The sequence below is a fragment of the Blennius ocellaris genome (genome assembly GCF_963422515.1).
Source record: "Blennius ocellaris genome assembly, chromosome: 1".
Taxonomy (NCBI): Eukaryota; Metazoa; Chordata; class Actinopteri; order Blenniiformes; family Blenniidae; genus Blennius; species Blennius ocellaris.
In genome coordinates this window covers 33028128-33055627 of record NC_137650.1, presented here as the reverse complement: position 1 = coordinate 33055627, position 27500 = coordinate 33028128, and the positions used below count along the sequence as shown (strand labels likewise).

Below are 27500 nucleotides of genomic sequence, written 5' to 3'. Positions count from 1 at the left end.
TCCCAGGAAACCCCAGAAGTTGTCAAACTTCAATTGCATTTTTGTGAATTAATCAGTTCAGTGTACGACAAGCTTGCGGGAAAACGTCATTTCCTGAATTCCCCCGGTCAGCTTCGCGGGTCTGATTATGACGTTTATTCATCGGAAGAGGAGAAGCAGAACGCCGTCGTGAAATACGGTTCACCTCTCGACGTTGTCAGTGGACGCCGGGGGGTCGGAGGCCCGGCGGGGTCACGCTAGGCGACGCGGCGCTGCGCTGAAATGCCGCTGACATCTCTGCAGGGTGAGTCAGCTGCCGGCCCGTGATGAGGCTCCGCTATGACCGCCGTGAGGACTCAATGCTAACGGGGCCCCGTGTTGCTGGGTAGGCTTGGCGGAGCCCCTCCTCTATAAAAAACCCCACTCTCTCCAGCAACAGGGGCCAAAAATGAGCAGCATGCTCAAATGACAGAGGGGGGGGGGGGAGCCCCCGGCAAAGCCTGGAGGGGGGGGTGGGGGTGGGGATATTCTAGACCTTGAGGGTCGGACGGAGAGAGAGATGGCCGAGGCGGTGGGCGCTATGTCTGGCGTGATGACGGTACTAAGAATGGACGGCAGGTTGGCGGAGGGATCGGCGTGTCAACACCGCTGACAGCCCCCCCCCCCCTTCCCCTCCCCCCCTCCCCCCCGCCAACATTAGATCATAGCCATGCGGCACTACGAGGGCACAGATCGCTCCTCGTTGTAGAACCGGGGTCACGCACCCATACCGAAACCCGCCAATCGGGTCCGATGCTGCAGGAGAGCAGGAGCGGTGTGCACATTTTGTAGGTTCTTTTAATATTAATGAGAGAAAGACGAACGTAAGACAAGACTGTAAAAATGATGAAGGTGTGTGTGGCGTCGACGAGGCGTGCTGGTCGCTTGGCGGCGTCACGCAGCCTTTGCACGTGGTTTTTGTATGAAAAAGACTCTATGGCGTTTTAATAAGTATTAATATTGGGAGTCAGTATTGACAAGTAGCTAAAGGTTTGAACTCCACCTTTAAAAAAGTGGTATCTTTATTGTAAACACAGATCAAGCCCTGTGGGGGGGGGGGCGAGCACCAGGCAACAGTTATTTATGGGGTCTTGGGAGGAACCGACCAATGATGCGCGAGACGATCGGCACCCGGTGTGTTGGAAGAGTGTCTGCAGCTCGTTACCTGCAGGAGCTTCTGCACACACAGAGAATGTCCGTTCCTGGAGGCCAGGTGAAGGGCGTTTTTACCTGAGAAGGAAACAAAACGGTGAAGCCAGGCAACGACGTCCACGGTATTTTTAGGAGCCGCGGGGCATCGTGACCCCCGACCGCGGCTCAGTTCCACCTCCAAACCTTCCGCCTCACATTGAGCCGCTCCGCAGGAGGCAAACACACCCAGCTGATATGGATTGCCCTCTTCCAGAGTTAGTTTTGCCCTGCAGCAGAACCGTCAGGCGGCGTGCCACGTCGCCACGATACCAACGCCAATCAGGTGGAGCCCGACACACGACAGGTCACCGCCGGGGCGAATTAGACGGGAAGCCTTGGTATCGCGGTAGCGTTGCTTATCAACGTCCCGTGTGTGTGTGCGGTTGCATTATAAGAGCAACTTACAGCAACAACTCCTGACACGGCCTGATCAAGGTGAGCCTGGCAGTCTGAACTGAGGGCAAAAATATCCTGCTTTTGTAAGTAATCCTCCAAAAAACACTCAAAGTCCAAAGACCTTTTTAATTTTTTGAAATCACTGTAGAGTTTGCAAAACACAGCGCAGAGGTAAAGGCCGGAGTGAGCCTGCCAGTCTTTACCCGGGGCATCAAATCATCTCACACCCGGAGAGCAAAGTTCAGTCGTAAAAGAGCTCAGCGAGAGGTCAAGAGGTCAACCTGAGGTGGAAACGGAGACGCTCACCAGGTCGTAAGAGGCTCTCATGTAACCACACACACACACACACACACACACACACACACACACACACACACACACACACACACACACACACACTTGTTTATTATCGGTTATCATTTAAATTAGTCTACTCCGCACTTAGAATAAATTTTGTTTTACAAATATGTTTTAAAATAAAAGTAAAAAAAAAAAAAGTTTCACACACAAAGACACACATGATGAACACACGCTGTGCGGCACATACAAATCCGTGTACGTGTGACTCTATAGATGTTTTCCCAAAGCTCGTTACAGACACGAGTCACTTTATCCGCCATCGTAATGCCGCATAGCCATTAGCGCATGTCTTTGCCGTCATCTCATCCGTTTCCATGATCTCACTTTGAATAGTTGTTGATAGTTGAACTGGGAGAGAGTTTTTCTTTTTTTTTTAAGAGTCCAAATGAAAACAACAGGATGGAGAAACGTCAGCGTGAATGAAATACAAATCAACGCTGATCTGACTTCGGGTCCGTCGGCGCTTCACTCTCAGGGGGGAAATAATTCATTCCATTAAAGTCCGACAGTGGAAGTCGATCCATCAGAAGCCGGGACATTAATGGACTTCGCTGTGATGCGACTTCTTCTTCCCACAGTTGATTAACTTTAAATAAAACATTACGCCTCCTCTAGTCATACGCTGAAAACCTGCATATAAATTGTACCGGTCGTGATTTAGAAAAGCTTTTTTTTATTTTTTCTCTCTCTCCTTCCATCAGGACATGAAGTTACTTCCTGTCGCTTCTCTTCCTGTTGTTTCTCTTCAAAGGGTTGTGTGGGGATAATTGTGATGGTTCTCTTTATGCGTCTGGCCTATTTTGGAGCTTAATTTCACGTGCAATTTATTCTGACACAATGAGGAGAATTAACTTATCTGCTGCTGAGCAGAACAAACACGAGCAATGAGAGCAATGTTCTCTCGCTGTCCACCCTCAGAGGCGCCACGGCTGCTTTTAAAGCTTCAAACATCCACAAGTTCTCGAAATCTGCGGTTACGGGTAAGTTTGATCCTGCAGTGAGATCAACTGAAGCTGACCGCGACTCCATGCTAACCGCTAAGCCCATGCTAATTGCTAACTGCACCAAACCAACATATTTAACTTTCAAAATTTAAACAATCTCTAAATGTACGACCACCGAAGCTGTAGCGTATGTAGCATTCATAAACACAATTATAATCCACCGTGATTTAAGTTTTACGAAGTTACGCTGCGATACAACCATGTCAGCATTTCAGCTCGTATTTTCTGTAAAAACCATTTTGGCTGTTTTCCACTTTAGCCACTTTAATCGGTTTAGCTGTTTATTTCTGTTTTAGGCATTAAAGCTTTTTAACTTTTCAAGCTCTTACAGTCATTGTTGTTGCTTCATTTAAGCCATCTTCATTAAGTTTTAGCTACATCAGGTAACTTCTTTCTGCTGCCGTTTCCAGTTTAGCCATTTTAGCGCTAAAAGCTACTTTACTTAGTTTCTACGATGTTTTGCTGCTTTTAGCTGTTCCTTGATGATTTATCTATTTAATCCGTTTTGACTTATTTTTAATCTGCATTTGCAGTTTCGCTCTCTGAGCACTCACTAATAATGGTTTTTTTTGTGAAATTCTCTTTACTGTTTAATTGCAGGTTGAATTAAATTCATCGTCGGACATGTTGGAGTCCAACAGCTAATCAACTTGTGCTTTGAAAGTGATCTTTAGATATTTAAAGGCGGTATTGAACTGCACTGCACCGGAAAGGTTTCACTGAGAGGACGGATGTGAAAAATACAAAAAAAAAAAAAATAAAGAAATCTCACCGGTAGCATCGCTGGCTGTGATGTCCACACTGTGTCCCAGGATGAGGTTGAGACAGTCGAGGTGTCCTCGCGTCGCCGCCAAGTGGAACCTGTGAGACGGGGAAAACAAGCCGGGTGTGAGAGGGATGTATGCGGTGGCACACGGCCGACGGGGGGGAGGGTGGGGGGGGTTTGGGGGGGGGTGGTGAGAACGTGAGAGGGTGTAAAGAGACGAGGCGGAGGATGAAACTTAAGGACAAGAGAGGACAGACGCCCGGCTCCTCGCTGTCGGCGGCAGCGGCATTCCACAAACTACTGGCGAGGAACCCGAAGTACAGATGAACCACGACCTGGAGCCGAAAGACGCTGGTTTCTTTTATCGGCCTCTCATAGTCTTGATTCCGTCAACAAGACGACGGTTAACAAGTGAAGGTGTGTCGTTTTTTGTTTTTTTTGCGTTTTCATTTCAGAAAAACTTAAGAGTGCAGAGATTAAAACACTATAAACCTTAGCAAAACAACTATGTACGTCGGCTGTGGCGCACATGTGCAACATAACTTCCGCGTCTTCACTTGGAAATCGTTTCCACGGCAACAATTTCAGTTGAACAACGGGCCCTCGGTTTGGAGGAACGTCGCCCGACGTGGTGACGGTAATGTTTCTGCCTGCCGCTCTCGTTAGCGCACCGCGGCCTGGAGCTAATGAGGCAAAACAAAATAAAAACCATCTACATCACAATTATAAGCAAAGATGAAAAATTATCTTGAGCGAGATAAAGTCGTCCCACGTTGGATCTACGAGAGTCTAATGGGACCGGATGAAAGTACAAAGTGGATTTTTATTTTTCCTCTCGTTTCTCTTCACGTTAATGACGGCGATCCCTCATTCCGCCTCCTCCGTGAATTATTCCCCGGTTAAGCGGTTTCTTACTACATGCGTTCGCCAACATGCCGTTAATCAACACTCGCGACTGGAAACATTCCTGCTGCTCGTCTCTGGTTGGAGCGCGGCGACGGCGACGGCGGCCGGTAGCCGGGGAGGCCTGAGAGGCACTTTGTGTGTAAACTAATCTCAGTCCGCCGGCCACCGAGCCGCACAGACCTGCTTATACACTAAACCCCCCAAGTATCTGCCAAGGAGACAGCGAGGCTGTCACCTCCACACTGGCGCGGGTATTAAAAGCCGTGTTGATGGCCGGGGAGATGTTGGTCCTCCGGAGGGGCGGGGGAGGGGGGCACTGGGGGGTCGCGACCTCTGGCACATAAAGAGCAGACAGGAAGTGAGATCTGAACTACCAGAGTAAGAGTTGTTAGTGACGTGAGCAGCTGTTTCAACCTTTTTGAGCCAAGGCACACTTTCTTCTTTGGAAAAATCTGGAGGCACACCACCACCACCCGAAAATGTTAAAATGTGAAACTCTGTAGCCTCTATTAACAATATAAAGTCATTCTCATCAACGTTTTATCAACAGGAATCAAATAAATACAGAAAAAAAGTATTTCCTAATTTCTTTTTTTTAATTTTGACTCCCTCAGTGTGAAACCTGGACCTGATGGATGAAGAGCTGAGATCCTGGTTCACATTATTCCTTTTCAAAAACTTCTCCATCACTGTCACTGACACAGTACTTTGATACAAGATGGTAGCAGGTGGTGGTGATTAACCAGACTGACGTCTGTCAGTTTCGATTTCACCTGCAAAGTTCTGTGCTGCCATCTATTGGCGAAGAGAATTTATACTTGATTACTCTGCCGACAGCGGCTGTGAGACCAAATGTTTTTTAGAAAAAAATGTGAAATTGGATAATTTCCCACGGCACATCTGACTAGATCTCGCAGAACACCAGTGTGCCGCGGCACAGTGGTTGAAAAACACTGATCTAAAAGATTGGGGAAGCAGAGAGTCAGAGGTCCGGTCCAAATGCTACGCCGACTGCTAACAGCCTCACGTTTCCATGACTACCGAACACGACGACAAAGGGAGGGATCATGTTTTCACGACTACCCAGTGTGACAGCATGAACAGCGCGACAGTGTGAGTGACACGTTTCCATGGCAACATCAGAGCGTCTCGTTTCTACGCCTGCGGGGCAGGAGGTTGAGGAGCGACGTGCGTCCATGACAACCTGGGAAGCGTCGCGTTTCCACGACTACCGTGTACGATAGAATGAGTAGCGACGTGTTTCCATGGCTACCAAACGTGACATCATCTGTAGCTACACGTTTCTATGGCTACTGCGTGCGACCACATCGGAAGTGTCACAGTTCGGTTTTTTTTTGTTTGTTTGTTTGTTTTTTTTTATTAAAAAAATACATTTTTAAAGATATTAGTCATTCCAATGTGCTTTTATAAAGAAAATAGAAAAGCCCAACATATCCACATGAGGAAGTGTCACGTTTCAAACAGATTCTTTCACAGATGATGTTAGTCTAGACTAGACTAGTCTAGTCTAGTCTAGTCTAGTCTAGCCCAACACGCTAATCTCTGCCTGTTCATCTCTACACCTGCTCCCTGGAGGCTTTGGGGTTGACAGCTTCCAGTTAGCGTCCTGCTACTTTAAAAACGAGTGGACGAGTCAACACAACCCGTGTGTCTGAACACGGCACGCAAACTCTTCTTTTGCTCAGCACTTTGTAAAAGCGTCAGCAAAAAAAACTACATTAGTTCCAACACCTGTCACGCAGACATATTCCGTCAAGTTGATCACCCCGTCTTAAGAACTCCTCTTATCCATATAGCGCCTCGTGAAAAGCCTTTACATGACCAACCCTCGGTGCTGTGTAACTCCCACGGCCCTTTTATTCACTTTAAATGGACGTGAAATCAGAACTATGTGTGCTATGACAGCAGCCGCACGCAATAAAGCCCGGGTGGCTTATCGCCCACTCCTCGGCCGTGTTTCCAGTAAATGAGTCCGTCCTTAGCAGCTGTACGCCCGGCGGAGGTCAGCGCCGTGAACTCAGCAGGTCCTCAGACAAGAGTGGCGGAGACGTTGCTCCACTATTGTGTCTGTCGTCGGCTCCCGGGCCTCGGCTGGAAGTCAGCGCAGCTTTCACGGAAAGCACGTGTCCGTCTTCAAACGGAAGTCTGGCGGGTTGACGAAAGGCCCAGCAGGGGGTCCCGTCCCTGGAACATCTGGGATGTTTCTGAATGAATGAATTCGCTGCGGTGTTTTAATTACCTGATGGCTTGATGGCTTACCGCTAAAAAAGAACTGACATAAGTTAGTGTGTTTGAAGGAAATGTTAAGAAATTATGAATTATGATTTATTGTGCAGCCTTATCATGTTATCTTCCTGTCTAATGATAACTTACTAAAAATCACTGGGAAAAAAACCCATTTAAGGCCAAATTTCCATGACATTTTAAGTGAAAACTCATAGTTTTTGTTGCACAAATGTTTTGCAGTTATACGGTAACAGCAGAAACACTAAAAATGATAGCGTTGGAATGCCAGGCCACCAGTGGGTGCTGTTGGTTGTTTTTGGTAAACAAACACTATTTGTGATTTCACTTGGAGCGTCAGGGTTTGATCTTTGATCTCACATTAAACACTTCTCCAGTCTGTTTGAAGCTTTTCTCCTTTTTTTCCGCACTTTACTGTCGTTATTCCTGAAGAAAAAAAACACCCGAGTATTAATTCCACTGGAGTTGATTGTGGGCGTCGCTCAGCAGCGTGAGGAGAAGCCCGGGCTGCTGCAGAGCGTCGTCCAGACAGCTGGGCTCTCTGCAGTGGAGACCGGCTCACACCGTAATCTGTTGACTCAGCTGGAAGCTTCCATCAGGCAGTTGAAGCTGAATTCATTATCAGAACACAGTCGGGCTAATCCCGGCCCACGCCAAATGATTTATCGAGGGAGGCGGGAGGGGGGGGGGGGGGGGTCAGTCACAGTTTGTAATGAGTTTTCCCCCCACAGTGGTCCGTGATCACATGAAATCTCCACTGGACATTCCTGTGTCGGCTTCAACAGAGGCCGGAATACCGCAGACACATGTCGGCTGTGTGTGGCCCGAAGAGCTAAAAGTGGACCTGCTGACTTCACTTTTGTTTTTGGGTTGCGTACGGCGATCGGGAGGAGAACCTTGTTTTGTCTGCAGGGAAACGTCCCGCCGAGTTTCGCGCTGTCCGACTCTGAAACTGGACTTAAGCTAAATTCTCGCAGCCTATTATGAGACCAGACGCGTATCAGGTTTGTGTGTATAAATGTGTTGAATCACGTGCATGCGCGCGGCCGTGGGGTGTGAGCCAATGGGGCCTGCAGGCTAAAAGCTAAAGGCTACCGGCAGAAGCTAAAGGCTCAAGGCTAAAAGCTGAAGGCTACAGGCAGAAGCTAAAGGCTCAATGCTAAATGTTAAAAGCGAAGGGCTGAGGGCGAAAGTGATAGTGTATTCAAGACCGAGCATCCAAATTGGGACAAAGAGAAGATGAATCTAAGACATTTCTAGCCGTTACTCCTTTAGGTTTTGGTTATTTGATAATGTCCGATCACATGAAATGCTCATGAAACCACCCACAATGTCTGCTTACTGGATTCAAGGCGCCGATGCGGATCGAGGAAGGCGGTTGAAATCCTAAGAAGTGACGGGATCCAATTCAGAAAAGCAGAATAGGGCTTGAGTTTGCAGATTCTCTTTCCGTTTGGATGTGCTTCTATATTTTAAATTAAAACCAAGACCCAATTCGCGACCCCGGCCCACTTGGGGACCAAACTTTCTCTCGCGCGTTCCCAATGAATCCAACCCGACTGAAAATACTCTGCACCTTCGCTTGTGGGCTCCACCGCAAGCGGCGCTTTTCGTGGTTCAACAAAGCCTTTGTGAAAATAAACGTGAAGCACGATCCGGCGCTGGAGCGACTTCTTCCTTTATCTGGGATCAAGCGGCGGGCGCCTGGTTGCTGCCGGTTAAATTTAGGAAGAAAACAAAATACCTGCGACGGTAAACGGCACGGGGAGGGGGGGGGGTGTTTGTCGGGTCATCTTGGCCAGTAACACGACCGTAATGAAGATTTGCGTTGGGGACGTGCAGATCCACGGCCGTCAAATCTCCTCTTGCGTTTCTCGTGTGTAAACACCGAAAACTCTTTCATATTTAATAGAAGGACGTTCACTACGTCACCCTGGACCAATAATGGGCTGCAGCTGGAGTCGGTGTGTTGTTGTTGCTGGGGCCTGACCGTGGACGTGACGTTGACGTTCAGGGAGACATTTCCTGTCGGGACTACATAAACAGCCGTCAGCCTTCGTGGTCAATCCTTCAGTGGCCGCGAACATTCTTTATCCCGACTCCCACAGTGACCTCCAGGCTCAGAGAGGCTTCCGGAGGACATCAGCTTATGAAATATTCCACTTAAATACTGAGCTGGGGGGTTTTGTTACGAGATGGGCCCTGTTCTGGAACAGCAGTTCACACCGATGCAGTGAAGGGGAGGCGAAAACACGTGTTTCAGTCACGTAATGAGGGAGTTCTTCTGAACAGGAGTTCTCTAAAGCAGTGTTTTTCAAACTTTTTTGAGCCAAGGCACACTTTTTTCTTTGGAAAAATCTGGAGGCACACCACCACCACCCGAAAATGTTAAAATGTGAAACTCTGTAGCCTTTAACAATATAAAGTCATTCTCATCAATTCTTTATCAACAGGAATCAAATAAATACAGAAAAAAAGTATTTCCTAATTTCTTTTTTTTTATTGTGACTCCCTCAGTGTGAAACCTGGACCTGATGGATGAAGAGCTGAGATCCTGGTTCACATTCTTCCTTTTCAAAAACTTCTCCATCACTGTCACTGACACAGTACTTTGATACAAGATGGTAGCAGGAGGTGGAGATTAACCAGACTGACGTCTTTCAGTTTCGATTTCAACGGCAAAGTACTGTGCTGCCATCTAGTGGCGAAGACTATTTATACATAATTACTCAGCGGCTGTGAGAGCAAATGTTTTTTAGAAAAAAATTTGAAATTAGATAATTTCCCACGGCACACCTGACTATATCTTGCGGAAACACCAGTGTGGCGTGGCGCAGTGGTTGAAAAACACTGATCTGAAAGATTGGGGAAGCAGAGACCACGGCAGAGTTAGAAACTCTCAGTGCTGAACACATCCTCGGGCCCCAGTTCACGCAACGTTATTAAGCGAGAACAATAAACTGTCGTTACATTTTGGGGTCTATTTAACATGACGACGGCGCTCAGAGCCACTGAAAACAGAACTTCTTGATGATGCTCCGACTTTGTCGCCGTGGAAACGGAGGAAAATTCAACGTGTCTGATGCACATCGACAGAAGTCGCAATAAAAAGACGACCAAGATGGAGTCATTCATAATAATGAACACGGTGTGAACTATTTTCTAATAAAGATCATCACATTCATTACACAATAATCTGGATCCTATAGGGAGAACTTTGTTTTTCTAATATGCCGTCAATGTTTACAGCGTTTTGTTCTCTGCACGCATAAAAACGTAGCTTTGTTACAGAAAACACCACCCGCTAGTGGCAGAACATGAAAACTGCATCGTTTTCAGGATTTCTCAGTTATAAACATTCAACAAAAACAGTTTCAATGGCGAGCGTAAAGATTTTTATCAGTTTTATCGGTTTCCATCCTTCCAACCCCTAACGTTTTTAAGAACGGCTGCCGACGTTTTCAGAGATTCATGCGTGTGTCTGTGTGTGTGTGTGTGTGTGTGTGCGTACTCACGCAGAGCGTCCTTCCACATCGAGTTTGGTGGGGATGATTCCTTTCTTACTGAGAACAGCAGCCACCTTGTCCACCTCGCTGCGTTCCACCGCCTTCATCAGCCGGTCGTCATATTTGTTCCAGTCCGTATTCTGAAAACGAGGAGAGAAAACGGTCAGACTCTTGTATCGGAGACCACGTGGTCATCGGTATACTACCGCTATCATATGTACTATGAGCTAATTGAGACACAGCTATTAAGTTGCCTCAAAAACTCTTTTGTGACGATTTAATAAACAAAGTTCTCAATTCTATTTGGTCTTGTGATTCAGGCCTGAGCCACAAAGTGGTTTACTTGAGTCCCACAAGCTCCTGGCTGCAGGCGACGAAATGTGCAGATTTTATGCCACTTTGCCACAAAAAAAATTGGGTTTCAACCACTGATCAGATCTCGGGTTGAGAGACGCTCGTATTTTAAATGAACGAACTCGTATGAAAGCGTCAGTCTGCAGGTTTGAGCCCGACCCGAGCTGCAACTCCCGACCATAAAGAGACAAAACTGTGGAAAGTGGACGCAGACGAAGACCAAACTGACCCTGAAGTGAGTCGACGCTGCCGCCTACTGTGCAACCGGGACTTATCTCACACAAACAACCGCTTTTAAAATCAATTCGAACAACATAAATACGTTCAGTTAGTCAATTTATGGCAAAAGGTTGTCTGCACATATGATGTGTGACTTGTTTTTTTTGCGGTTTTTTCCCCCGTTTCCACGATAAAAATAAACAAGAAAAGAAGTCAATGCCAAGAATGTGCTGCAGTGCAGTTTCACTAACCCCCCCCCCCCCCTGTGAGTGATGGTTACAAAGCCTGGGAACAGGACACATGTCAGTGTGCCGCTTTACACTGGAAACACAACTTCCAGCAACGTTCACTCAATCAGTCAGGAAATCACAGCGACTCAATCAGTTTAAAAGGACACAGTGAGACATTCCAAAACAAGACTTTTTTTGGCTGGTGGAGGAATTCAGTAATGACCACAATCGTTTCTGAAGCCCCCCCCGTGTGATGCTATGTGGGAGCCGCGAGAACGTGGAGTGACTGACACTGGATACCTACAAAGTGCATGGAGGTGCATTTCAGCCAGCGGCTCATCTTGGGCGAGTGGAGCTGGTCCTTGCACCGCGCTACCGAAAACGACGCCAGCGTTGCGGTTTACAAAAGCACAAAATGAGAGGGAAAAAACAAAAAAAAAAAAGTATATTAAAAAAAGGAAGAGCTCCTCGGGCCTCTCGGCGCACTCAACCAGTGAGTGGGAGGAGGAGGAGGAGGACGGAGGTCCTGTTAGCGAGGCTCAGCCTCGGCAGTCCTGGAGACTCGTCGCTGCACGGCAGCTTGGTTGAAAATTGAAGGGAGGAGGAGGAGGAGTGAGAGGAGAGAGGAACGGAGGTGGAGAAGCAGCCGGGCCAGCCCTGCCAGCACGGGGACCTGCCCTGGCCGGCAACTGCAACTCCTCCTCTGGGGTGAAGTCAGCTCAGCCCGGCTGCCTCCTGCCTTCCCCCCCGGGGGGGTCGCTCCCTGCTCCCTGCTCCCTGCTCCCTGCTCCCTGCTCCCTGCTCCCTTCTCGTCTACTTAGACCCTTCGGCCGCGGGCTTCCGATGGCTTTGCTCTTCTTCTTCTCTGCTCAGTTTCCCCCCCCCCCCTGCAACGTCCCTGCCCGGCGGAACCTGAAGAGCTTCTGGATGCTTCTCTATCAGTGGCCTCCGGCTTCTTCGCCCCCACCAAATGGCAAGGTCAGTCAGGCTCAGTGGGGTAAATATGTGAGCGCTGCCCGGGTTTAAAATACCCCCCCCCCCCCCCCCTCTCCCCCTCCTCCCCGGTAAACAGCGGCGGTGCAGACAGCCCCGCAGACTGGTTACCTCTTTATTTTTTGACCCGCCAACCTTTCTGTAGTGACTGATAGGAAGACGGGGGCTAAGAATACATTCTGCACATGCCTGCACGGTGAGTAACGGCTTTAATGTCCGTCAGCGCTGCCAGCATGAAACAAGGCCAGCCAAAAAGACCTTGCTTACATTGCCACCAAACCCCCCCACCAGTACCCCCCCCCCCCTTCCTCCAGAGCGCTCCATGCTTGCTTTCCTCTGAAACTATGAATGTCAGAATGGTTTGCACATTTGAAGTGGTCCAGGCGCTGACCCTCATAGGACAACCCCCCCCCCCCCCCCCCCACCCCCCCAACGCTGCCGATACCGCGACAGGAACACCAAATCCATCGACACATTTGATGATAACGTGTTGGGGGTTTTTTCCGCGAATTCTCCAAAGAGGGTCAAAAAAGATCCTCACGGCAGAAACAGAACAAAGACTTCAGGAAAGACTGTCAGCATGTTGCCACGGCAACAAATGTGATGTTTTCTGGCTCCAGACAAGTTAGCTGGTCTTATGTTTGGGGGGGGGGGGTCTTTAATTCGTGAATCTGAGGAAAAACAAACCACATGCGGTGTCCCTCAAGGACCCGTTGTTGGCCCACTTTTCCATGCTGCCCTTCAGCGCAAATTATGGAACATTTCCACATTTATTAGCGACTCCATGGGGGATGACGCGCTACAGCAGTGTCGTTCAAATGAAATGCTCAGAGGGTCAACTGTTTGAAGCAAAAGGCCTGGAATAAAATGTGAAAAGTGGGAATGTTGAACTACGGTGTCTGAGATCGGAACAATAAAACACATTTTTGACGGACGCTAAAATAAATCTAAGCACGTGGTGACTTCTGGAAAAAGATTCACTCTGTTCCTCAGTGAGGAAGCCCAGCTCGTCCTTGTCCTGATGAGATAATCAACCTGTAACAACAGTTCTTCCAAACTGCTCTTTCAAGGGACACGTCAGCTTGGAGATCCACCGTGAGCACCAGGAGAGGCTCAGCATTTACCTGTTTAAAGTCCTGTGTGGAAAAAAAAAGTACGGTTTTCAGTGACTCCAAGCACCGGTGCCCTTAACGCTACGAAAGTTTTCTGATTTCACATGAAAACGTTGTTGTACAAACGGGGCCTCAGAAAAAAAAAAACAAGTTTGCACATTAATTAGGAGAAACACATTAAGTTAAAAACGCCACAGAGGCAGAAATCCATTGAAAGCGAAGAGGCCGGTGAATTTGCACGCCGCCCCCCGGCTCCTTGCGGGGCTCCTGTTTCAGCCTGCTGCCAGGCTGGCGTTAACAGAGTAACACTGATATCCACAAACATGCAAAAAGACCTTCTCCACATGACATGTCGTGTCACATGAAGAAGTAGGTGTCAACTTACGAAAGCTGCTCGGTGCAGCATGGAGACAAAGGCGCCAAAATGGCAGCTCGCCATTAAATACGTTGGGTCACGTAAATATCTCCCAGGCGTGTGCTGCTGTGTGTATTTGTCGGGGAGTGTGTTGATGCACTTAGTTAAGAATAGGGCTGTTAGCATGCAGGAGTCGCTTCGCCCAGTCAATTTAGGCCCTTTCTGATTGAAACCGATGGAGCGTTCACGTTTAGCATTAGTACACAAATGATCCGAACTGTTCTGCATCTTCTGCACCAAGAAATGACGACGTGCCGGCATCGCGGAGCACATAATGACGAAAGTAAGACGTGTGTGTGTGTGTGTGTGTGTGTCTCTGGGTTACTTTAATATGCTGGAACTGCAGGGAGTTTATTCCCTGGATTTTATAGAAAGATTATTAAACTGCTCATCTAAACAGCGTCATGTCATCAGCTAATGTAAAAGGTAGCGGCAAGACTCAAAGAAGTGACGTTATCACATACAAGATTGTTGCGTTTAAAAAAAAAACAGGTGACATGGTAACGCGATAGGAGACATAGAAGAACAAACGCTACATACAGCAGCGAAAAGTCGACCAAGAGCCACTGATGGACTGAGTATTTCAAGACAGCTAACGCTAAAGCTAATGCTCAGACTATAGCATGATAAAAACAGGAGTTGCGTCATCACAGCGCGACAGAAGGCAGAGGTTAACGAATGTGACATGCAGCAGCGCAAAGTCACTTCTGGCATGAAGACGACGTTGACGGTAATGCTAAAGCTAATGTTAAGCTAACGCAAAGATGGCCATGTTTGACAAGATACTAAAATTCATTTAAAATAACCAGAAATTTTAATGTTTTGCTTTATGTAAAAGAAACTTCACATCACTACATACACGTTATGGTTTGTACGGGAAAGTTTGAATAGTTTTTAGGAGTACTTTTGCTTGATATGGATTAAGCACTGAAAGTGTATTTGAGTAAAATGTATTGTGTTCTTCCTTCCTGTGTGGATTACAAATACAACCTGTAATAAAGTAATATTTTATTAATACATCAAGCATGATAAAGTAGCAAAATTGATTTGCATTTAAAATGAACCAAGTTCTATTGATGGTGCAATTGAATGCAATTTTAAAACAGCGAGCGTATTTCCCAGAGTATAAGCAGTACCAGTGTATACGATAAAAAAATAAACAAAATATCTATATATATACACATCTCACTGTTGTATAGGACACATTTATGTCTCCATGTCCAGATGTAAGTGTTGATAATCCCGGTCCAACAGAAAAAAGAAAATCGGTTAATAACTTGAGGATTTTTTTTTCGAGAAGCATAATTTTCCCTTGATTATTCCTCAACAATGATACTTGTAATTGCAAACATTCCTGCACTGTAACAGGGATAGTATTTGACTGGTTTCTACTGTGTCCCCCTCTGACCCCTCAGGACTCAGACTTCTACCTGTCCCCACTGCTCGTTCTGAGTCTCTCCGTTTTTTTTCCATCCGTCTCTACAGACTGTAACTATGTCCAACACCTCGGCTCAGACTCAGCGGGATGAAATCACCGGCAGGAAATATTCATGCGCTCATCCAATAACATACCGAAGCAAAGAGCACAACATAAAGTTCCACGCCAGTCGTGTCAGCTGATAGTCGTGTTCGCGATGTGGTTTCATTGGGTGGTGCTCGTCCGGATGATGGGAGACAGGAGACGGGCATCGAGTCAGGAAATGTCCACCTTTGACATTTCATGGGTGTTGATGTAATCAGACGTGTCGTGATTTTACAGTGTGATTTTCACTCCTGTAGTTTAAAAGTTTTATGAATTACCAAAAACGTGACAGAAGCACCTGAAACCTTTATCTCCAAGTACGTGATCTCTATAACTCCGGGTAGCTGCAACCTCTAGCTATGGGTACCTGAAACCTTTAGCTCTAGATACGTTAAACCTTTAGCTCCAGGACCATGAACCTTTTAGCTCCAGGTACCAGAGAGCTATAGCTCTTTGTACCTGAAACCTTTAGCTCTAGATACGTTAAACCTTTAGCTCCAGGTACCAGAGACCTTTAGCTCTTTGTACCTGAAACCTTTAGCTCTAGATACGTTAAACCTTTAGCTCCAGGTACCAGAGACCTTTAGCTCTTGGTACCTGAAACCTTTAGCTCTAGATACGTTAAACTTTTAGCTCCAGGTACCAGAGACCTTTAGCTCTTGGTACCTGAAACCTTTAGCTCCAGGACCATGAACCTTTTAGCTCCAGGTACCAGAGAACTTTAGCTCTTGGTACCTGAAACCTTTAGCTCTAGATACGTTAAACCTTTAGCTCCAGGTACCAGAGAACTTTAGCTCTTGGTACCTGAAACCTTTAGCTCCAGGTACATGAACCTTTTAGCTCCAGGTACGTTAAACCTTTAGCTCCAGGTACCTGAAACCTTTAGCTCCAGGTACATGAACCTTTTAGTGCCAGGTACCAGAGACCTTTAGCTCCAGGTACCTGAAACATTTAGCTCCAAGTACATGAATTCTTCTGCTCCAGGTACCAGAGACTTTCAGCTTTAGGTACCTGAAAGCTTTAGTTCCAGGAACCCTTAAACTCCAGGTTCTTCTATATGCGGAACTACAAAGATTCCCGTGCCAAACGCTGCCTGTGTTTTCAGTTCTGAATGAAATATTACAATCAGACCTACGAGGAAAGGAAAATAAATGAAAAGCTTGAGGTGTGTCACGTTGTAGGAGGAACAAGCAGGAATCTAGTTTTTTGGGGGGGTTTTTCAAACGCTTGTGGCTCAGTTCGAGACCACCTATGCAGAGAAAACCCTGAAACGTGGGAATACACAACCACTCCAGCACGGGCGTCATGAAAAAGATGAAAGTCATATAACAACAACACGATTAACCCAAAGATAAACTCGGTGAATGTTTGTGGATTCAGTTTGCTGTCAGTTGTAGTTACATGCGATACCAGTGATCGCTTTACCATCCGGTAACAAAACAAAAACTGGTTTTACAGATACCTTTAATGTACAAAAGCAAACATAACATCACAAGGTAGTAGGAGTAGGGAGTGGAGGGTATTTTATATCAAAAACACAGAGACAATGAGTATTCTTTCTTATTCTTTATCTCAGCTCCAAATACGACGGTGTTCGCGGTTAGAATCCAAAAACGTAGCTACGCGGTATCAGAAACATATCATTAGCAGGTTATGGTTATATATATATACATACATATATATATATATATATATATATACATATATATATAAAATGTAATATATCCTGCTTATATTCACTGTTTAGGACTGGTAGAGGTGTCCTTGAGCACAATGTCATTATGAGACCTAACAAAAGCAGACAGTGCAATTATTATTTACAGGATGAAAAGATTAGTCAGAGCGTGTAGCCATACTAAATATAGTTCTCCGGTCAGCGTGTTAGCATGCTGATGTTTAGCAGTGATAATGTGTACTGTCTGCACTTTTCATCGAGATGCTAAAAGTCCTCTGAGGAAGACTCAAGATTTCATGCTCCAGAGTTTCACTACTAGTACAGTGGAAGTGAACAATATGTATTAAAGCGAATCTGAAAATGTATCCTGCACAGACATATTAGCGCCTATTTGGCGACGACCGACTTACTTTATCAAACAACTGGATTTTCAGCTTTCGCGTCTATTTATGCGTAGCGCTATGCGTACCGCAGACCAAGCTAAATCGGGGACGATTCATGAGTACAAGTACAGGATCGGAACAAATACCGGTATTGATGTTGGTGCACTCCTACTCAAGAACATCCTCACAAGTTAACTGGACATTGTTCTACTACATGGAGGTGAGGGTTAGGCTTCAGCGTAACATCTTAGAGGCAACATGGGGTTCGCTGCTAGCAAACAAATGATGAGTACCAAAGTATCTCGTCCAAAAATTGTGACTTCCAGGTGTTCAGATCTCAAATTTATTACAATGTGCCGTTTTCTCTTGGTATTTTCCATTCACATGCCAGGTGAAAAAAATTACTGACACGAGTCCGAACGAACCTCCGCTGACTCGGAGGTGACGATTGCTCACCGCTCGCGCCAAATCCGAACTCCCCATTCCAGAAACTGAACCATCTGCTTCTATTTTTAACCGTTTATGCCCGGAGATACCTGTTGGCGACATCGGGATAGCTCTGCGAATGCCTCAGTGACATCTTGATTCATTGGCGCAGTTCACCAAGGAAGGTAAAAAGCCAAACCCCCAGCTGCTCGTGGAAACTTCAAGAACGAGCTGCAAAAAGCAGAAGGTGGCGCTACGAACATCTCAACCAATCACGAGGGTCCCAGAAAGAACAACAAGGACACCCAATGCTGAGCGGCGGATCCACGAATAGGGTGACATTAAAGAAAGTGTACATCTTCAATTTTCACCATCAGTTTCTCGATTGACCAACAGAGTAGCAGGTGGAAGCCACAGCTGACGCCCCCGGTGCCAAAACAAAGAGCCGAATGCGGCTCGACACGCCGCCACCGTTTCCTAATGAGCAAGAATTCTCGGGGAACATGTGTTTGTGGCAGCAGGTTTACACCAATCGACTCTGTGGCCACAGACCTGAGCGTGAAGAGTGCAACTGTCTGGGCATGTCAAGCGTAACTGCAGGGGGGGGGGGGGGGCTAGGGCAGGTGGGGGTGAGGAAAGAGCCGGAACAGGTGAGATCAACTAATATGGTGAGGTGTTGAAAGGCATGAGAGTGACAAGGTGCAGCATGCTGCCTGACGGCTCAGGTAAGTTCACTTTTGGGGGGGGGGGGGGGGGGGGGGGGGGGGCAGGCTGCAAGAGAGACAGGATCTCAAGAAGAGGCATACTTGCCCTCTGCTGGTGATCAGAAGAATCTGCATATATCTGCATGTCCTCTTCTTTTCTCTCCTTCCATTCCTCAACCCAAACCAGAGCAGCAGAAACTCTCCGCCTCGGACTCTGGTTCTGGTTCTGGTTCTGGTTCTGCAGGTTTCTTCTTGTTAAAATAGAGCTTTTCCTTCTCGCCGTCTCCTCTGCTCGCTCATGTCGGATTGATTTTTTTTTTTCTATGTGAGAGTCCCTTGAAATGACTCTAAAAGAGTCAATTCTCCCTCTCTTGACCCTCCCCAATCTTCTCTTTGGCGCCCCCCAGTGGAGGTCCGCCCTGCACGTTTCAACGCCACTGCTTTATAACATTTCAAACGTGGAATTACTGCCCAGAAAATACCATCAACATGAAGCTAAAGACAAGTTGGATAAAAAAAAAAAAAAAAAAAAAACTGCTTGATTATTGTGATTTATGATTAATAAGTGATGTAAGAGTTCAGCTTCAATAGACGACGTCAGGCTAAAAAGTCAGACTTGATCACAAAACGAGTATTTATCATGTAATTAGATTCAAATGTTACAATCACAGAGTTAATTGTCAGTACATGGAACAGACTTCCAAAGTACACCGAGAGTGACAGAAGCTCCTCGGTGTGTTGCATAACAATGCTCCGTTTGAACCAGGACACGCCTAAATTATTAAAAGAGCCGCCGACTGTTCTTTTGTCTGGCATAAGAATCACCAGAGTCCAGTTTGCAGAGGATCCGACCAGAAGAGAACATTTCTGGAAAAACTCAATATCTGTGGACGGTACTGCGAGAGCAATAACGTCTGAAAACCAATTGATACAATAAAAACGGTTCGATGATTTTGGTTTCAAGTTTGGTTTCGTTTAGGACAATTATGACTGCTTCTGGATTTTTAAAAAGAAAAGAAAAGAATCAAAAACATCTGATTTTATAGAATAACGTACAATTTAAAAATGACATTTTGGAGTTTTTTGACTAAAAAGAGCTTGAAATTTTTCTGTTTCAGTGCAAAAAAAAGTCAGTGAAGTGTCTTTTTGCTTCAGAAATGTTTTGCGTTATTTCCACAGAAACTGTCGAAACGCTGAAAACAACGTAGTTGGCGTTAAACTGCCACATTGGGAGTCGTTTTCAGTGACGGCGAGCACAGTTACAACCCTGCAAAAGTTTTCCATCGTCACTTCAGAACACTATTGTGGGGGAAAAATTGGATTTTAGACGTGCGATAAAAAAAAGAGTTGTCTGTTGTCAAAGCGATTCCCGGTTAACGCGACACAATGAACGCTGCTGCTTTTTTGTCCCTGGCGACTCTCGCTGGTGTTGAACCGACACCCAGAATGTGGAGCACCCCCTTCCAGCTGTTGGCTGTCGCCCCTCTGAATGACCTCTGACCCCCCCCAAACCGTTCCTCCCCACTTCCTCGAGCCGCTGCCAGGCCAGGAGATCAGCCCTGCAGCTGCCCACACTCCCTGAACTTTGCCCAGCGGGGACATTCTTCACCAGATCTCAACACACACAAAAAAAAACCCAACGGTCGTCATAAAAACAATAAAATCTTTTTATGAGTTCCAGGAAACACAACTTCGCTATCAGTCGCTGAGAGGCCGTCGTATATAAAGTGAATCCGGGACAACGTGTATTTTATTCTCATTTCAACTGGTTTCATCTACGTGGAATAGAAACAAAACCACCTGTGCTCAATTTTTTTTTTTAACTCAAGGTACAAAACTTTCATTGAGTTGGTATTTGGTGTCCAATTTTAAAACAAAGGAATGTATTTTTTTAACTCTCAAACTCAAATCTCTGAAACTCACAGCAACAATTAATAGTTGTTCTGCACATGCTCAGTAGATGGACAATTAAAAAAAGTGTTTTCCTCCAGAGAGTCATGAGTCTTGAGCTGCAACGAGTCGATAAAATCGATTAAATTCGATAATTAAAATGTTGCCAACGAATATCATTGTCGATTCGTTGTGCCGCGCGATTTATGCGCCCACTCGCCACGTTGTGGAGTCGTTTACTTCACCTTCGGAGTTTTGTCAATGCTGGCTGACTGAAATAAAGTCTGACTGAAACTCAATCGCCATTGTTAATGTCGATGACATACTGTTCTCTGTGTGTGTAGTGTGTGTGTGTGGGTCTATTACATAAACTAACAACAGCACCCACTAGTGGCCAAACATGCGAGGTACATCCTTTTACATGGTTCTGCCATTGTAAACGCAACACATTTCTGAAATAAAAACACAAAAAACGATATGTTTTCACTTGGAAAAATGGAAATTTTCAATTGTCCAATCACTCTCAGGGGTAAAAGTGTGTTTTGTGCTGGTAGGGAATTGTTAGCATGTTAGCAAACTCTATTGGCTCTATTGGAAACTATTGGACAATTCCCATCTGGGATTAATAAATGATCTCTATTCTATTTTATTGGCAGCAGTTCTCCTGTGACTCCAGTTTCACTTATTAAAGGCTTAAAAGCAGGAAATTCAAACACATTTAGTTGTTCACAAGTTCTTCTAATGTGGGCGGGAGCGGTAAAATAGTACCATAATGACCTTTAAATATGAGCTTTTAAGTTTGTTTTTTGTTCTGCTGCACAGAGTGAAGATGATGATAATATCTATAGTTTTTAAAAACCAAACAATTACGGAAAACTAGTACGATCTCGACATAAAGACGATTTTAATGATGCAAACTAGAAATATCAATAGCGATGACGTCGCCACCAACTCTGCTAAATTTGGAAAGGTTTTTTTTTTTTAAACGTGTAAATCAGTCGCCGGGGGAACGTCGACGATTACGGCCTATTTAACAATGTGAGTGAGAAACATGTCTGCAGGCTTTCACTTTATTTCCTGAAAGTCTTGCTGAAAAAAACCAAAACAAAACCCTGAAGCCGTTTCAAAATAACCAAATTCCGGAGGAATTTAGAGAAAAAACATTCCTGAGATATTTCAGCTTTTTTTTCGAAAACGAGGTCGAGTTGCTGGTTTCCTGGAGAACGGCGGCACCGTTAATTCACAGCCGTTACCAGAAGAACGGCGGCTTCAGGTGTGTTATTCTGGACGATGACGTGATGCCGGAGGGCCAACAAATTATTTTCATTCCTCTATTGAGGTCGTTCATTCTGCTTTTAACTCTCCTGCTGAGTTTCTTCAAAGGACCAAATCAAACAGACCTTGTCATTTCGTCGTCACACTGGCCAACAGGGGGGGGGGGGGGGGGGGGGGGTTGAAGCGTGATGATTGAAGCGTGTTGTTTCGACCGGTTTGGGTTCAAACCACAGGGGGTCTCGTCCCGAATGCCTGAATATGGTGGAGCGAGGAAAACTCGCTGCTTCTTGGGGCACGAATGCCAGCGTTGACGCTCATTTGGCCGGCGTTTACAAGACGACGACACACACACACACACACACACACACACACACACACACACACACACACACACACACACACACACACACACACACACACACACACACACACACACACGACGAGGAATTCGACCGGGGAGTTCGTCAAATACGCTTCATTTCACAAGAAACACTGGAGCTTTACAAAAATCAGACGTCAATTGGCCATGTCATGACAAATCACCCGAGCTGCCGATTGCACCATTTCTATAGTGCTGTCAAGGGGGGGGGGGGGGGGGCGGGGGGGGTTACACAACCCACTGACACACGCTGAAACTCTGACAAACACTCAGCCGCTGTTAAGTCTTAAGTGGAAACACCTCTGGAGAGCAAACTGCAGAGTCGAATGGAAGCATTGCGAATAAGAAAAAGCAGCTCTGCAGCGGCGCAGCGGGGACGGAGACGGGGGCGGGGGACGGGGACGAAACAAGCCATTACTTGTCATTCTTTACCATGAGCCGGCTCCGACTGTCAGGTTTCCCTGGAAACCGCCGTGAGAGCTCCATATTCTCTTTATTTTGTGGCTGGCGACCGAACGCAGCAGAGAAACAAACAAACCGAGACACAGGGAATATAATCTACTCAGAGCGAGATGTTTTCTTGTTTGTCAAAGTTTCATCAAACGTAAGAACAAACCGATTGGAGGAACAGACAGTTGTGTTCAGGCTGCCAGTAACCAAGCTGAGGCCAATTTTATCCAACTCTGATCTAGAAGTGGCGACTCATGCTTTTATCTCGTCTCGTTTTGATTATTGTAACTCCCTTTTTACTTGTTTTAACAAATCTGCCTTGAACCGACTTTACATGGTCCAAAATGCTGCAGCACGGCTTTTAACAGGATCTAGCAGACGGTCTCACGTTACTCCTACTTTATATTCTCTGCACTGGCTCCCCATCAAATTTCGAACTGAATTCAAGATTTTAGTTCTGACTTTTAGAGCGTTGCACGGTCAGGCTCCTAAATATGTGTCTGACTTGTTGTGCCCCTGGTACTCCTCCGGTCGCTCCCTTAGGTTCTCGGGCCAGAACCTCCTCACGGTCCCACGGACCCACTTTAAAACCAGAGGAGACTTGTCCTTTGAAGCTGTTGCGCCTAAATTGTGGAATGACCTTCCTTTGTCGCAGCGTGAAGCCGACTCTGTAGATTCTTTTTAAGAAGCAGCTGAAAACACGGCTGTTCAGACAAGCTTTTAGTTGACATGGCTGTGATTGGTTTCCGGTATCTTAATTCCGTCTGTACTATTTTATAGTTTTTTATGTCTCTGTGAAGAACCTTGTGATTTTATCTGTGAAAGGTGCTATACAATTACATTTCTTCTTCTTCTTCTAACTGGAAGTAATGTGACGCTGCCGCAGTATGGAGACGGTGAAAAAAAACGCTCCTCGGGAGGATTTGGTCCATAACGTCAGCATTGATTGGCTGAACATCCATTCTGGACATGTCCTGTCCGTCCCGGAGGACGGCTCCGTTGAACTGAGACGGATTGACTGAGGGAGATTACACTGGGACTCCTGCAGGTCTCCGATGCAAATCATACGATCATACGGACGCTTTCCTCGCTTGTTTTAGAGGAACTATTAGAAAAAAATACTGAAGCTCAACAACCTGGACTCTTTTAAAACGTTACTTAGCGACTTGGGGACAAACTGTCTGCAGATTTTAATGTATTGACAATTTCCTGATATGTTTTATGTGTTTTATGAGCCTCGACGAGGTTTTCTTTCTGGTAAAATAAAGGTTAAACAGCATGAATTTTTAAAAAGAGGCAAAAATAAAGCACATTTTTACACAACAACGTTTTCCAAGTTGTGTTTTTTTTTTGGGGGGGGGGGGGGGGGTTGTCCCCCGGTGCCACTGAAAACACAAATTCATGGAAACGGCAGCACAAGGAAGAAATTCTTCCTCGACTCCGTCACCATGGAAACGAGGAAAACGCTCTGAAATGCTGCCACGACCGTAGTAAATAAGTTCGTCAGCTCTGCATGTCGCAAGTGGTTCTCCTGCACAAGAAGGACGATCCAGTGTCGTTTTATAGCTTTTATAGTTTTATAGCCGACAGTCACCATAACAACAATCCAGCTTGGTCGTCTGTCCATCCGAATGTCGGTATTCTCCCGGTATTAACGTTCAGAGTGCAGAGTCTCTGGACACACGTGTGAGTTCTTCCTTGACAAACACAAACAACAATTTTAAGCCCTGGCATGCGAACTACATCGATTTCAACCTGAACACAGACGTCGTTTCTACAACACCGGCGTAGAAACGTGAAACTTTTCTGAAATAGAAATGCAAAAAAAATGTAAATGTTGCGGTTCCACATTGTGGTGTAAAAAGAAGGTGACGCCGAGAGGAGGGACAACATTTCAAGTGAAAACGAATTGTTTCAACGATTTCGGAATAGTTGTGCGTTCAACGTATTGTATCCATGGAAACGGCGGAAACGCTGAAAACGATGTCGTTGTCATGTTGGGCCAGTAGTGTGTGCTGCAGGTTGTTTTTTTGTAAAGAACCACGCACGCACGCGCACGCACGCACACGCACACGCACACACACACACACACACACGAGCCTAGAGAACAATACACTAAAAACAACAACAACAACGGGAGAGCACTGACACTCTAGTGGACAGACGACCAAGTTGGATCGTTATTACGGCGACTGTCAAAATAAAACTAGCAACAGGGAGCATGACACAATGGAGGAAAACACCGTTCTGACTGTCCCATCGACTGAGCATGTGCAGAACAACTAATTGCATTATTGCTGCGCTGCAGCGGCAGAGTTTTGGCCGTGAGAATGAAGACGGGCCGTTTTACAAACAAAAAGTTTGCGTTTTCACTTTAAATCGATGCCGTGTGAACGGGTTCTAAACTGCTCCCAGCCAGGTGGTCCTAATGTGTTGGCTGGTGTGTGTGAGTATGTGTGTGTGTGTGTGTGTGTGTGTGTGTGTGTGTGTGTGTGTGTGTGTGTGTGTGTGTGTGTGTGTGTGTGTGTGTGTGTGTGTGTGTGTGTGTGTGTGTGTGTGGACATGACAGGACCTGCACAGATTTTAAAAAATGTAAAAAAAAGTCGACTGATGAAGAGGAAGATCATCCTGAAGACAAAACAAATACTTGACTATCTTTTTCCTTTTATACAGTCTTGAAGGGTCGTGTGTGTGTGTGTGTGTGTGTGTGTGTGTGTGTGTGTGTGTGTGTGTGTGTGTGTGTGTGTGTGTGTGTGTGTGTGTGTGTGTGTGTGTGTGTGTGTGTGTATAATCTACAGGGAGACAGAAACATCCAAACACACAGAGCTCAGCTTGATGAGGCTTAAGTCTGAGCCGCGCTCAGCAGTTTGTTCTCATCGGCAGGGTCGCGCTGCTCTTCCTCCTCCTCTTCCTCTTTTTCATCTTGTCCTCCTCGTCCTCCAGTTCTTCCTCTTCCTCCTCCTCCTCCTCCTCCTCATGATGTACTGTGCATGTGTAAGTGCGGGCCTACATGCTACATCCTCTGCAGGCCACCCAAAGCCAGCCAATAAGCCCCCCCCCACACACACACAGGGGAACCTCCCCCACCATTGGTAATCTCTCCATCACCACCCGACACACGCAAACCCACACCACATTAACCCTTTACAACAACACCCACCAAAATATTTGAAAGCGGAAAATGGAACCCTGTGGGTCTTTTTTTGAAAACAAACTTTCTTTTTATGTTCTTATTGACCAATAATGATGAATTGCAGGAAACAATAAGAGTATTAGAGGAATCAGCTCTGCTAATTATGGAGATCTGTGTTATTTTTTGCAGTATTTTGTTTTTCGTTTTTTTTAACAATTACCATCACAATGTTTGTTCTCTTTCGTAAACCGCCTCATATCGCCAGTTGAGAGGCTGGTTGATGCATTTGCCTTTTAAAAAACTGTTTAAAAAATATTGTGAGTCTACATGGAAACACACAACGAGCCTCGTCAGTCAGACTGAGATCCGGTTTCCACAACCTTTTCAAAAATGATGAAACGTGAGATTTAAGCCACTTAATCGTATAATTGTCCAGTAATGCTCTTTCACATTGCATTAAAAAGTCCTTGTAGAAATACCTTCAATTTTCATCCTTTTTACGGAACAAACTTCACACAAAATCACACGAGTGCCTTAATAAGAGCTGAAATCATTCAGGTAGAAAAATGTCCAATTTCTTTTTTTTTTTCTTTTTTTTTTAATACTTCATGATTTATAATTCAAAGCGGGATGAAACGGTCGATATTTCTCAATGAATTCCCGCAAGTCTTTCACTAGAGGATTCCGTGCGACCGTCCTTCATCGTTCAGGAAGCTGAACCCTTGAATGAATCTCCGACCTTCTGCTCTTCCTGGGAGAAACAGGAGCTCATCGAACAGAAAGGCAGAAAACCTCATTATAGTCTGTCGGCGTACGAGAGGTTTGACTCAGAACTTCAAGGTTTATTTTTGTCAGCGTCTTACACAAGCGGCCTGTATTTAAATGTGGGACAATTATGTGTATGGAGGGGGGGGGGTTATGCGTCATATGGTCTTTATATTGCATTTAAACTCACGCCAAGCCAAGTGAGCGAGCGCCGCGCCATGAAGACAGCCTCGGCCTGGGAACCGAGCCGGGCCCTGACCTCCTGGACGCTCCCGTGGAGCCAGACGCTAATCCTAAAAAACACAGATTCGCCGTGCGACCTCGCCCCGACGCGTCATGGGAACACCCGGGGGGGGGGGCCAGAAGTGAACCTCACATGAAAGAGGGAACCTGAACAAACTGCGGCGGTCTCTGTTGTTCTTGGCGTCAAAGCCGAACGCCAATGACCGGCGGCCACGGACTGCCGCAGACGTCCGAGTTTCAAACACGACGGGTTTCAAACCATCTGGAAAGTTCACAATTTTTTTTTTTTTTAAAAGGCTCCGTTTACACGACGACGAAGTTGGAAATGCATTTTTGTCTCTGAAACGTTTGAGTGTTGTGAAAACAATGTCAGTTTAAATGGACACATGACCAAGTTATATTGTCGTCACGGTGACTGTCAAAATAAAACCACCAGGTCCCAGGAGAACATAGACTGGGACTCGTGGACACCGTGGAGGAAATATTGTCCACTGACTGAGCGTGTGCAGAACAACCAGTCACTATGGTGTTGGTTCTGAGCATTTCTAGCAAAAGTGTCGTTTTCGCCCCGTCGGAACAACAACAAGAGTCACAAGACCGTTTTTTTTTTAAAAGTTCCACCACAGGAGCCGTTTTCTTTTTTTTTTTTTAAGTTAAGTTTTTGGCGACCCCCCCCCCCACGAGCACAGACACGCGTTTCCGCGTCTTGACTTTAAATGGTTGCCACGGAAACGGCATAATTTTCATTGGGCTCAAAAGATTTTCCACTCACGTCCACCAAAACGTTCCGGCTTCCATCAACGTTGTCAGAACATGAATGAACATGAACTGCCTTTGTTCAAGTAACGAGAAAATGATGGGCAGTTGTGGCACTTGGAACAAACCCCCCCCCCACCCCCCCTCAAAAAAACAAACACAGT

The 27500-nt window shown here is 46.0% G+C and overlaps 1 protein-coding gene across 1 annotated transcript in view; it reads right to left on the bottom strand.

The window, feature by feature from the left end:
- uacab (uveal autoantigen with coiled-coil domains and ankyrin repeats b) overlaps positions 1 to 27500 on the bottom strand; it is a 52096-nt gene that overhangs the window by 17835 nt on the left and 6761 nt on the right. The window contains exons 2-4 of the mRNA XM_080515525.1: positions 10422 to 10552; positions 3742 to 3830; positions 1184 to 1248 (exon numbers count right to left, since the gene is read on the bottom strand). Coding sequence (XP_080371651.1) covers positions 1184 to 1248; positions 3742 to 3830; positions 10422 to 10552 — 285 coding nt within the window. The remainder of the gene's footprint in view (positions 1 to 1183; positions 1249 to 3741; positions 3831 to 10421; positions 10553 to 27500) is intronic.